Here is a 12,319-nt window from a genome sequence, read left to right as displayed (position 1 = left end):
CTGGCCTTGAACTCAGAAATCTGCCTGCCTCTGCCTCCCAGAGTGCTGGGATTACAGGCGCGCCACCGCTGCCCAGTGAGAGTTTATAGCCTCAATTTCTGTTTGCTCTTTGTGTGTCTTGTGATCCGCCCACTTCCTGCTCCAGCAGCCTGCTACCACGCCTTCCTCGCCATTAAGGACTTCCATTCTTGAACTGTAAGCCAACATAAGCTCATTATACCAGAAGGTTCTGTGAAAACTGCCAAGGGAGAAAGGTGATCAATAGTCCTACTGTAAGACCCCCCAAAACCGAGGGTGCCGCAGCACCCCACACCCCGGAAGGCGACACCCAAGTCACTCGAGAGAAACGGTCTCGATGCAATGGCATGAAGATTTCTTTATTTCCAGAATTCTGGGTTCCATAGCCGCTGTGCACCATGCAGGGTCAGAGGACTATGGACCACGAGTGCCGAATTGAGACAGCTTTTATAAGTTTACGACAGAGCCCACGAATCACAAACCAATCATTTCTTAGCATGGAGAGCCCGCGAAATGCGAGCCAATCAATTTGTACCACTCCATAGTTTGTAGGCCAATCAGTTTAAATTATCGGAGCCCGCGCTCAGTGAACCAATTAGTTTCCTATAGTGTCTACAGCTGCGTGAACTCCTGTTTAGGGGTAATGGCATAAGTTTACAGAAGCAAGATAAGCTTAGCCCATTTTCAGTTACCCTATGGGGCCAGGATCACCTATTCAAGGCCTTTCTGCTAGGTCTAAACAAAGGGTGGGCTCTGGAATGTGACCTTTTACCTAGTTTCTAACAAAGCAAGATAGCATTTTAAACTACTGACTTCTTGAGGTCATTAGAATTAGGCTGTATTATTTTTTTATCCTTTCACTACCTAGCTGTGAATGCCTACGAACATGACTATGAACGAACATCACGGCAAGATAGCTTCCAAGAGCATCAATGGCACTCCTATTGTGGCAGTAACCAGCAGCTATCGAATTGGATTTACAGCCCAATCAATTGGATAGAACTTTTACCCAGTACCATAATCCCAGCCAACTATCCGTGGTAGTTGTTGGGATGACCCACAGATACTGCATTTACTGGCACCAGGCTGGCACCAGGCTGGCAGGATGTGTAAATGTTTGTTGCTTCCTGACCTGCCCAAAAAGAAAGGCAAGCTGCCCTGGGGAAGGTCACACAGCCCCCAGTGCCAACTGGATGAGTAAGGAGGGGTAATAAAGAGCTGGCGGCCGGCCAGAGCTGGCACAGAAGGATCTGGCACAATGATCAGGCAGACAGACAGAAGCAGAGGGACAGAGGAAAGACAGGAATGGAGCAGGGAGGAGAAGGAGGGAGAGCCACATGGCGAGAGAGGATGCAACCGTGGGCAGAGAGGCCGAGCTAAGTTAGAAGCTAGCTGAGAGACTGACCCAGTCACAGGCCGGCAGCTTTAAGTTACATAGATGTCTCTGTGTCTTAATTATTAAACCTCACCCTGGAGCACAAAATGCATGGTAATAGTGAGGCCATGAAGCCTAGAAGAAAACCCACCGTTGTCACGTTCCAAAACCAACACTATTTCTAACTTCACTCTGAATACTTATCCTTATATCCACAGAAAAGCACAGCTCTTGTCCCTCATTATAGAAGCTTCTTGTTGTAGCTGATGAAGGCCATTAGACCATTAGAGAAAGACGCAGCTTTTTTAAAATGCAGAGAACAATTGGTTGGCAGGGCCCTGCCCAACCCCAATTGATAGATCCACAGCACAATCCCTACACTTAAGTTTCAGGAAATGTCACAGAAGCACAGACAGAATATCACCCAAATATACTGCCTGAAATTTCTAATAAACCAATAAAAATACTACACTAAAAAAGAACATGTGTCTTGGGTAAGGTTGTCTCACCAGCATTATGAATTCATCGAACAGAAAAAGTTACTTCCAGTAAAGGATTATGTTAAAATTAGAGGAAATGTGGATCCAACAGCCTAAGAAACTGACAAAGCAAGAAGCGTGAGGAGCCAATTAAACAGAGGGCTAGGAAGACACAGCCCCCACACACTGGTCACCGGCGTGCCTCTCACTGTGGTTGTGGACAAAGCCTTGTGCTTTTGAGACAGAAGGGCACAGCTGGTCTGGGAGTACATACTGTGGTGGACAAAGTATGATGTGAGTATATTGTATATCATCAAAAAAATAATTGGTGGTTCGGTTTAAAAACGTCTCAGAATCAATACTGAAGCTGCTGTTAAAACGGGCTAAGAAAAGAATCCGGGCAAGCTAGAGAGGTGCTGAGAACATCAGCGCAAATGTAAGCCTCGGGGAGGTCACTGCTTGTCCTAGATTCCTCTGTTGCTGTGATGAAACACCCTGTCCAAAAGCAGCCTGAAGAGCAGAGGATTTATGTGGCTTACAATTCCAGGTTACGTCAGTTACCGTAGGAAAGTCAGGAGCTTTCTGGCCACATGACATCTAGAGTCAAGACAGAGAGAGGGAGTGGATCTTGGTGCTTCCCCGTGCCTAGTTCTCTCTCATCCTCCCACTATGAAGTGATGCCACCCACGTCCGGTGTGTCTTCTACGTCAAATGACCGTCACAAGAGCCCACTGATCCAGACCGTTGCTCTCTGCTTGGTTACAGCGATTGTGTGACGTGGCAATCTGGAAGTCAAAACCAACCAGCACACTGCTTCTCCCTGAAGGGAGAGGTCAGCCCACTTGCAGAAATTACACACAACCCTATATTAGGCAGCAGCTTTCATACCGTGGTGGCCCTGGGTCTTTCCTTGGTGAAGAAGAAATAGAAGAGACGCTAACACTGAGTGACCAATGAGAATCAAATGACTTTTGCATCCAATGAGAGGACAGAGGATCCGGTGCCATGTGTCAGTACCCTGGAAAAGGTGAGGTGCATCTCCTCAGATGTAACCATGCTCACATCTGTCGATAGAGAAGCTTCCATCTCAGCAAACTGAGACTACCTGAACTGCCAGGTGCGTAAGATGGGCTGCCTGACCCGTGACCCCACTGGCTGACAGGCGGTCCCACGCAGGCTCTCAGTGTCTCCTTTTATGTCACCAGGTTTCTGTTTTCCTTCTGAAAGACTCCAGTCCCTCCCTGAGTCGATTCTTGGAGATGGCACTGGATGCCTGTTTGGAAGAATATTGTTTTCATGCACCAGAGCCTTCCAGTGTAGAGAGATACCCAACCCCCAACCCGAGCTCAGGAGAATCTCTCACCTTCATGTCTGTAAAATTCCCCAGTCCTGACTTACTGAATTCTTGATCTCCCTATGGTTACACTAACAAATTGATCATCCCAGCATTTCGGAGTTGACAATATTCTCTGGCTGCGTCTCTGGCTTCAGTGGTAAGGGGCTTGCTATACAAACATGAGGACCTGAGTCGACCCCAGAGTTAATGTAAGAAGCAGAGGATGATGATGTGTGCTTGTAATACCAACAAGAGAAAGGCCCAGAGAGGAGTCTCTGGGCTCAGTGGCCAGCCAAGCTAGCTAAAGGCTCAGTGAGAGATCCTGTCTCAAAAACTAAGATCAAGAATGATTTGAGAACAACCCTACCAACCTCTGGCCACTAGAAGTGTGTGCACACAGGTGCACACACACACACACACACACACACACACACACACACACACAGACAAGATTTACTCAATGGCCTTGAGTTTTATTCATAATAATTCATAATAATTCTCTATATCTAGTAATATTTCATCAAAAAAATAGATTTAAAGCACTTCCATTTAAACAAATGTGATTCCAAGAACATCTATTTTTGACTCTCTAGTTTGTCGGCTTATAGGAATAGGTCTGGTGGAGACTGGTGACATGATTTAACCTTGGGGCAGAAACACGTCCAGCCAAGCATCCGGCTGAATGAGCAGGACAGCGGCAATGGGCCAGCCTCAGCCTCGGGGACCTGCCCTGGCCCACCGTGCATCCCAGATTTCTGACAGGAAAGGGTTTTATTTGTCTTTCTCTCTCAGTGTCTACTTATCCCAATCTCTCTAGTTCAGTCATGTTGTACACATTGGCTGCCATGATTCTAAGAACAATTTTGCTAGAGTGAACCAAAGGGAATGGTTACAGCCACAGATCCCTCAAGTTTCCAAGCTTCCAGACGCCTCTCTATGGTTACAGCTTGTCTCAGTTTAAACTCTCCTTTTAGCCTCTCATACTCCCTGAAAATAAGGACAATTATTGGCTCCTTAAATATGAGTAGGTTGTTTCTGTAGAACAGAAAACTGCTAACACCCCCACATGATACACTAGTCACCATGTTCATTGTTGTTAGGGTGCAGACCCAAAATTCAGCTGCTAGAAACTATACAGCACAATGATGTTGGGGTGCAATGGTGTTGGGGTGCAGAGGCTGGTAGAAAATGTTTAGGTCATATAGACTCTGTCTCCTGTGAAAGAACTAACCCTGTCTCAAGGAGGACTTAGCCCCCATTTCTCCTTTTTGCCCTTTGTCCTTCTGGCCATGTGAGGCAGAAGATTCCCTCCTCCTTGAAAGACGTGTGCCCCTCAAGGAATCATGTCGGTATCTGATCACCAAAACTACCAGCATCTTGACTTTGGAGACTCAGTTGGTTGATTGGCTCACCTACCATGCAGGAACCCCGGTTCCATCCCAGCACCACATACATGGTGTGATGGTGCATAGCGCTGTGGTGTGTGCATTGTGGTACATAGCACGGTGGTGAGCCAGCACTGAGGGAGTAGAGGAAGGGAAAATCAGAGGTTCAGGACCAGCCTCAGCTATATACCAGGTTCCAGACCAGCCTGGGCTAAACGAGAACCTATTTCAAACAAACAAACAAAAGGCCCAGAGTGGGGCTCTGACACATGCAGCTGCAGTCCCAGCTACCCTACTGTGGAGATAGAGTCCGGAGGATCACTTGAGCCTTGACGTTTCCAGCCAACTTAGGAACATAACAAGGCTGTGTCTCAGACAATAAACCAAGCTGATGTAGATTATGACTTTCTCTCTGACGTGTCTCCTGATCCTACAATTGTGCACAAGTTCTGGTCCCTTGTATTTTGGGTAGATAGATGACAACTTAGTTGTTGTTGTTCTTGTTGTTCAATAAACATGGTTAACCCCTAGGCAGCAGGGCTTCCCTAGGAAACCTAGCTTTAACACTTACCTTTTCTCATTGAATACAAGATGGGAAAGACACTAGGTACCATCAAAGCAGATACTGGGCACCAGTCCTCCAGCACTTCTGAGTCTGCTCTCCCATGGGCACCAGTGCTGTTGGCTCAGCACTTTGGAATGCTGATTCCATTTCCCTGATACAGGCACAAAGACCATAGAGTCTTCCCAGTTTCAAGTGGGTAAGCGACTGTCCTAGAGACCTAACTATAGGCAAATGTTCGTTTTGCCCTTACGTGATTCACATTATCTTATCACTGGAGAGGAAATACACAAAGGATTCATTGTGGGGTGCACAGTCAGAAGAGGAGGCTGCCTGGTTTGTTATGTAGACAGCCTTAAGCCTTCCCGCAAAAGTCTCTTACAGTTCATTATAGTTCCCGAAGATATTAGGACATGAAGGGAAAGTTTTGCATTAATAGTAGGAGATTTAAGGCTGGGGAGATGGCTCAGTGGTTAAGAGGAAGCACTGTTCAGCTGTTTAGCTGGGAGTGGTGGTACACACCTTTGATCCCAGCACTTGGGAAGTAGAGTCTACAGAGTGACTTCAAGGATAGCCAAGACTACACGGAGAAACCAGGATTACAGAGAGAAACTCTGTCTCAAAAAAACAAAAAACAAACAAACAAAAAAAAAAGAATCTTAGGCTTCTGACAAATGTAAGGAGATACAGATAAACTGAAGAGGAGGGGAGCATTGAGCCCATGAGAGGAACCCCCATTTTTCTCTGTAACCAGTCTGCCATCTTATCTTTTATGTGTGTGCTCTAGTTCCGGACCAGGAACAGCCAGTACAGAGCTTGACCTTGGCAGGATGCAACATTAAATTCAGAGTGCAACAGCCAGGGGTATGTGTGGCTTGAACTCCCTGAAGAGAGACATCTGAGTCACTAGTGTTTTGGTCACAAATTCTGTACAGAAGACAAGTCTTTGGATGGTCAAGGATCCAGAGCTCCAATCAGATACCATGCCTCCATGACTACCAGATATAAGACACAACTGAGTAAATCCCATCACAGTCTCCAATGTAGGCAGGCTGCCAGGGTGGTTGGTAGCTACATCATAGTGTCCCCTTTATGAGGGACCAAGAGAAACAGCTCCTGTGGCTAACAGCCAGGCAAAGCTATTCCTGCTGGACAGCCGGTAGGTTCTCCCCCTGTAACACGTGGGTTTTCTGGCTGGTTTCATGTATGGTGTTGTGTGGGTGCTAAAATCGCAGTTTGGAGTCTACCTCTCACCTTGGCAACCTTCCAACTGTCACCCTTTATCTTCCTTCCCTTAGTCAGCCATGCCCTGTGACCACCCAGGCTCCTCTCTAACACTGCCAGAAGGGACTGCCTTCACCCATGCTGTTACCACTTAAAGCCAGACACACTCCATTTTAAATACTTCAGTTTATTCTTTTTATAAAAATGTGAGTTTCTCTGAATCTCTAACAACATTGTCTCATAGAAATTGGATATAAGTTACATGTAATGTGTAATTTTCTAGCAGCTACATTTCTACATTTTTTATAAGTAAAAGTGAACAGGTGGACTGGAATCTTTAGAAGTCCGTGCATATTTTATATTTACCCTTGCATTTCAATTTAGACCATCTATACTGCAAGAGCTCCATGCTGCACATGAACAGTAGGTTTAACAGAGGCTTAAACGCAAAGCCATGAGGGCAGAGTCAGAAGAGCCTTCAACCTTTTTTTTTTTTATTTGCTTGGCTAAAACTTCTGTAGCTTTCTTACTTACTGCTGATGCAAGTCTCACTTCTAAACAGAGGGATATGTGCTACTAATAAGTATAATGACAGTGAGACCTTGAAGATTTTGCTGTGTGTGGGTGTGTGTGTGTGCACCTGAGTTCAGGTGCATGCCCACACAGTCCATAAAAGGGTATCCCACACCCTCTGGAGCTGGGGTTGTAGGTAACTGAGAGCTGATTCCTCCTGGGGACTGGGGCCTGCTGCAGTCCTCTGAATGCACAGCAAGACTGTGCCATCTCTCCAGCTCCAGATTTCAGAGAAATGTCAAAGCTTTTCTGTGTTACTTTTCTTCTTTGGCCCACTCACCCTATGCTCCATCTGGGAAACCACGAAATACACAGTGGTACAGTATATCTAGTAAGAAAAGGGGGAAACGAACCATACAATAGAGTGGTAATTTATATGGTAAGTTTTGTGTAGTCTGTGCTCCTTATGACTACTTTGTAGACTATAAGTTACTTAGAAATTAGTGTTAATACATCAGGCAGAAAATGTATATAACTTATTAAAAATTATTCAAGGACTGGTGAGGTGGCTCAGGTTTGCTGGACAGCCCTGACAACTTGAGTTCCAGCCCCCGAACCCACATGAAGGTGGAAGGTGCTCAAGACTATTAATTCAAGTATTCATAATCTAGAGTTTTTCAGACCATGGTATAACACTGAGTAAGTAATGCTCCTAAAACTTGGCTGGTGGATGTAGGGGCATACAAGTGGTTTTTTTTACAATCCTTTAAGCAACAGGCAACCATGCATAGAAACACTAGAAGTGGCCACTTTGTACAATAGATGGCACTGAAACATTCACACACTTCAGATATTTATTTCCTTTTTAATATTACAGTAATGAAACTCGAAAGACTTCCCAGGAGTTGCTGCTCTTGCAAGAGACCTGAGTTCTGTTCCCATGGTGACTCATATCCATCTGTAATTCCAGTTCCAGGAGATATGACACCCTCTTCTGGCCTCTATGGTACATACACCCAACCACATAAAAATAAAATCTTTTTGAAAAGTAAATTGTAGTAGCATTTGGACCTACTGCTACATCTTATTGTGAGCTGCTAAACAGACACATGTTATCAATCTAAGGCTTCTAATGTCTTACATCAGGCCTCCAAAATTATTGCAACACGAGGTCGACAGGCTTGGCCTACAAAAAGATGGAGAATTCCTAAATTTTAGTCTACTACTTTGGTCTAGAAAGCCAACCACCTGCATAGGTTTGCATAGGTAAGGCGGTTCCCCACTGTCCGCTGATGGTTGTGCACGGTTACTCTTTGCAGTTATTTTATCTGTCATTCACCTAGTACCAGGCAGGCACCTATCCTGCCCAGAACTTGCATCCGACCTTAGGAGGCTCCGCAGAGAGCTCAGGCAGGATTGGTAGTGCGTTCACTCCACGTACAACAGACTCTGCTAGAGGCTAAGTCGTGACACCTGAGACAAAGTGGTTAAACTTAGTAGAGATTGCAGCATCGGAATCCATGGACTTGTAGGAAGGGAGGATTCCCAGATGTCACCCACAAAGGTTCTGCAAAAGAAACTCAGGGGTCTCGCGAACTCCCGGGGGCTGGGGAGGGAGGTGGAGGCGCAGAGACGCGGCCCCCGCGAGCTGCAAGTGCGGGCCCCGGGGGCGCGTTTCTCGCCGTTACACCCGGAAGTGCCTCCACCCGGCGCCTCGGGCGGGGCGGACCGCGGCTGCCCGCAGTGGGCTCTTGCGCGCTCCTCGCCCCCAGCTCAGCGATCCGGGGCGGACGCGCGGTGCGTGTGGTCACGTGGCGGCGGCGCGCGTAGCTAAATACGCGGCGCCGGCCATTTTGTGCGAGAATCCGCAGCGCCGTCTTCCCGCTCGCGCCCTACCGCCGCCTCCGCGTCTTCCTGCGCCCCGGGCTTCCGCCGCTTCATTGATTTCCGTTTCTCGCCGCTGCAGCCTCCTGACACGGTGATCCGGGCGGGCCCCGCAGGAATTTTATCCCCTCACCGGCCTCACACTAGTGTCGCATGTCCACTATCCAGAACCTCCAATCTTTCGGTAAGGTCCAGTGGCCGGCCGCCGCCCGCGTCCCTCTGGGCTTTGTCTCGGCGCCCAGAAGATGGCGACGGGGGCTCCCCGCGACCCTAGCCCGGGGGACGCCTCTCTCCGGGCCTCGGATACGGCCTTAAGCGGGCCTGCAACCCCGTAGGAGGCGAGGGCCCGGCCGGCGCTTGGGGAACTTGACACTGGCGGGAGGACGAGGGTCTCGGGGACTCACAGGCGGGTCGGGGCTGCAGGGCTGCAGGGAGACTGGCCAGAGGCGGGGAGGACTTGACACTGACCGCAAGACCGGGGGCTTCGGAGACCTACAGGGGGGCTCCAGTGCTTGCCAGGGCTGCAGAGACTAGGACTAGGGGCTTGCGGGCGGGGGAACCTGACAGTGTCGGGATGCTGGGAGTCTCAGGTATTCTCTTGTGGCCTCGGAGCTGGCCAGGGCTTTGCAAGGAGACTGGAGGGCTGGGACCCAGAAGCTGGAAAACCTGAACGCTTTAGGGCGGCTGCGAGACCTGTGACTCTTCAGACGACTCACAAGTGTGTGTGTCTGTGTATTGGGGTAGGGGTGGGTGAGTTGCTCAGCCTTTGCTGGGCGAGTAGGGAAGCTCGGGGCTTAGGGGACCTGCCACTCAGTCTGCCAGGGCTGGAGGGAACGGGTGGGGGTGTGGGAGGGCGGGGGTGCCTGAGGAACCTGCCACTGGCTGGAGCTGGGGGTGGGGCTGGACCCAGCTGGTTTTAAGCAGTCCTCAGAGTCCTCTGTTTGAAACACTAAGATAGAGAGGCCTCTGATTTGACTTGGAAGTAAGTGGTCCTGTTGTCTCTGCTGGCAGTCATTTGTAAATTACACCTTACGATTGCACGCATATCTATGCATTTTATAAGGCTTGGTTACTAGCTAACTGAGGTGGGTGTATTGAATGTTTTTGTAGTCGAAGAGTAGTGGAGATGTATGAAGGCTAGGCTATATGAAATTAGGGTTTCATAAATGTCTTCTATTTCATTAGAGGGTGGCTTCAACAATGGTGCTCTCTGCTTTTAAGCTCAAATATCGGCACACATAGCCTGCTTAGGTTTTTCTCGTTTGAAAAACTTCGTATCAGTGAGCCCCACCCTCGCCTGCAGAAATGAAGCTGTAGCTAGGGGCATCACTGCAATCTGTCTAAATCTGGAGTGCACTGCTCTTCTACTTACTACTTTGTAATTTGTTTTCTGCTCTGCGACTTTTCTGTCCCTCTACAGACCCCTTTGCTGATGCAACTAAGGGCGACGACTTACTCCCGGCAGGGACTGAGGACTACATTCATATAAGAATCCAGCAGCGGAACGGCAGGAAGACGCTGACCACTGTGCAGGGCATTGCGGACGATTATGACAAAAAGAAACTTGTGAAAGCTTTCAAAAAGGTGACCATGAGGAGTGGGTGCTTGCCAGGGCTCAGGCCAGAAAAGCTGTTTTGTTCTCCACCTCAGTGGGTTACCCCACTCTCAGCAGTGTGAGCCGATCAGTTGTTGCTGTTCCCCTAGTATAATTTCCTTCACGTGGCGTCCAGATTCATTTACAGAGTCGCGTAGTTCTGGAGGACACTGCTCCTTAATGCAGTCAGGCCGGCTGGTGTGACTACATTTGTTCTGTCAAAAGTAAAACCTCTACATTTGACTTCATGTGTTGTAGAAATTTGCCTGTAATGGAACTGTGATTGAACATCCTGAGTACGGAGAGGTTATTCAGCTTCAAGGTGACCAGAGGAAGAACATTTGCCAGTTTCTTTTGGAGGTGAGTGGATGGATGGATGCACCCTGTGTGTGACCTTGAAAGAGACAGGAATCCTTTCCTACTTAGTGAAAAGCACAGGACTGAAGTAGTGAATAGAATAGTGTCCCCTGACTGAAAGCAGTAAGGCTCACGCTGAAAGCAGTAAGGCTCACGCTGCGGCTAAGTGGCCTGGTGATTGACATAGGAACAGTGTGGGACTATCATCTGGGGCAGTGGGATTCTGCTGAGCACAGTTTCACTTTGCAGGTTGGCATCGTCAAGGAGGAGCAGCTGAAGGTTCACGGATTCTAAGATGAACCCAAACATGTGGCGAGTTTCTTAAATGGTTTTGTTCTCTAACCCAGTTTGGCTGCCTCGGGAGATGATTCTTTACAGTAAACGACAGACTTTGCGTTTATTTAATCATTCAGACTTCCACTCACACCTGCATGGCTACAGAAAACACGGGGTGTGTAGGCTCCTGAGTCATAAGGAGATCGCGGTGAGATGGGAAGGAGGCCCAAGTCCATCCTAACATGTTTCCAATGGAAAAGGTTTTGTTCTGAGTGTTTGTTGTTAGTTCTATTTTCATTTGATTGTTAAATGTTTTTGTTGTTGTATTAAACCATGTATGTTGCAGCTTAACAATAAAAAGAAAGTCTGTGTGTCCTTTATGAGCGCTGACCTAAGCCAGCAACGCACTTTGGTTTTTTCGTTTGCTGATGAAACATGAAGAACATGAGCTGTCTCTTCCCAGAGACCTCTAGGTTCATCAGCTTCAGAACCACAGGTAAAGAGAGAGATCCTGGTATGAATGCATTTAGCCGGCGGGGGTGGGGGGGGGGGTGTCTTGTGGCTTTGGGCTTGGAGCTTTAGGTTAGCAGCCCTAAAGCTAACCTAAAGTTAGCAGCTCTGCACCTGCAACATCAGTGTGCACTGCACTCAAGGAAGCTGGGACCTGGGGTGACTCTCAGGGATGGAAGTGGGAAGAGACCAGGAGGTATCCTGAGTCCCTGTGTCTAATCAAACTGATTTGCTGGATGGAAAATTATGCCAGGAAACCATTGAACCAAAGCAGAGAAAAGCATGTGTAAGTGTGGAACTGATGAGTTTGGTGGGGTGGCAAAGTATCAGTATCCTACACAGTCCTGCTCTCTGCCTCCTGTGAGGACTACATTGAGGGTTTGCCCTAAAACAGTTTCTGTACGTAGACTAGGCTGGTTCCAAAGTCAGGTCCGCCCACCTCTGCCTCCTGAGTTTGGGATTAAAGGCGCCCAGCCATCTGCAGCCTTTTACCAACTGTCCCAGCTTGACTAGCTTACTGTTAACTGGTTCTTCCCGTGGCTGAGAACACTGAAGCCTCGACTGGCACCAGAGTCTGTGTGGAGATGCCTAGAAAACAGGCTCTTTAAGTCAAGGCCTCAGATAGGAGCTGAGAGCAGTCGAGTGGTTAGAGTAAGAAGAGGCTGGGTGCTGCCTCCTGGTCTTCTGCACCAGTCTGCAGACTGAAGTCACGGGATAAGTGGTGAGCAACTTCAGTTTAAACTGCTGGACAGCCAAGCCTAATTGCCTCAGCTCAAGAAGGACACAGACCCAGGCGTCCTGTGGAA

General features: G+C 48.2%; 1 protein-coding gene across 1 annotated transcript; it reads left to right on the top strand.

Moving 5' to 3' along the window:
• The first annotated feature begins 8,655 nt into the window (after window positions 1–8,655).
• Eif1b (eukaryotic translation initiation factor 1B) lies at window positions 8,656–11,383 on the top strand. Its single transcript, XM_052186957.1, has 4 exons — window positions 8,656–8,960; window positions 10,197–10,360; window positions 10,629–10,730; window positions 10,977–11,383. The coding sequence occupies exons 1-4, from the start codon at window positions 8,930–8,932 to the stop codon at window positions 11,019–11,021; spliced, it is 342 nt and encodes a 113-aa protein (XP_052042917.1). The 5' UTR covers window positions 8,656–8,929; the 3' UTR covers window positions 11,022–11,383.
• Window positions 11,384–12,319: the final 936 nt, after the last annotated feature.

The sequence above is a fragment of the Apodemus sylvaticus genome, chromosome 7 (assembly GCF_947179515.1).
Source record: "Apodemus sylvaticus chromosome 7, mApoSyl1.1, whole genome shotgun sequence".
NCBI lineage: Eukaryota > Metazoa > Chordata > Mammalia > Rodentia > Muridae > Apodemus > Apodemus sylvaticus.
This window is presented reverse-complemented; position numbering and strand designations above follow the sequence as displayed.

Bases quoted from the DNA above. Each gene is read 5' to 3' on its own strand.
- Eif1b (XM_052186957.1), top strand. From the start codon at position 8,930: ATGTCCACTATCCAGAACCTCCAATCTTTCG. The intron at 8,961-10,196 runs GTAAGGTCCAGT...GTCCCTCTACAG, and splicing joins CCAGAACCTCCAATCTTTCG to ACCCCTTTGCTGATGCAACT. The intron at 10,361-10,628 runs GTGACCATGAGG...CATGTGTTGTAG, and splicing joins TTGTGAAAGCTTTCAAAAAG to AAATTTGCCTGTAATGGAAC.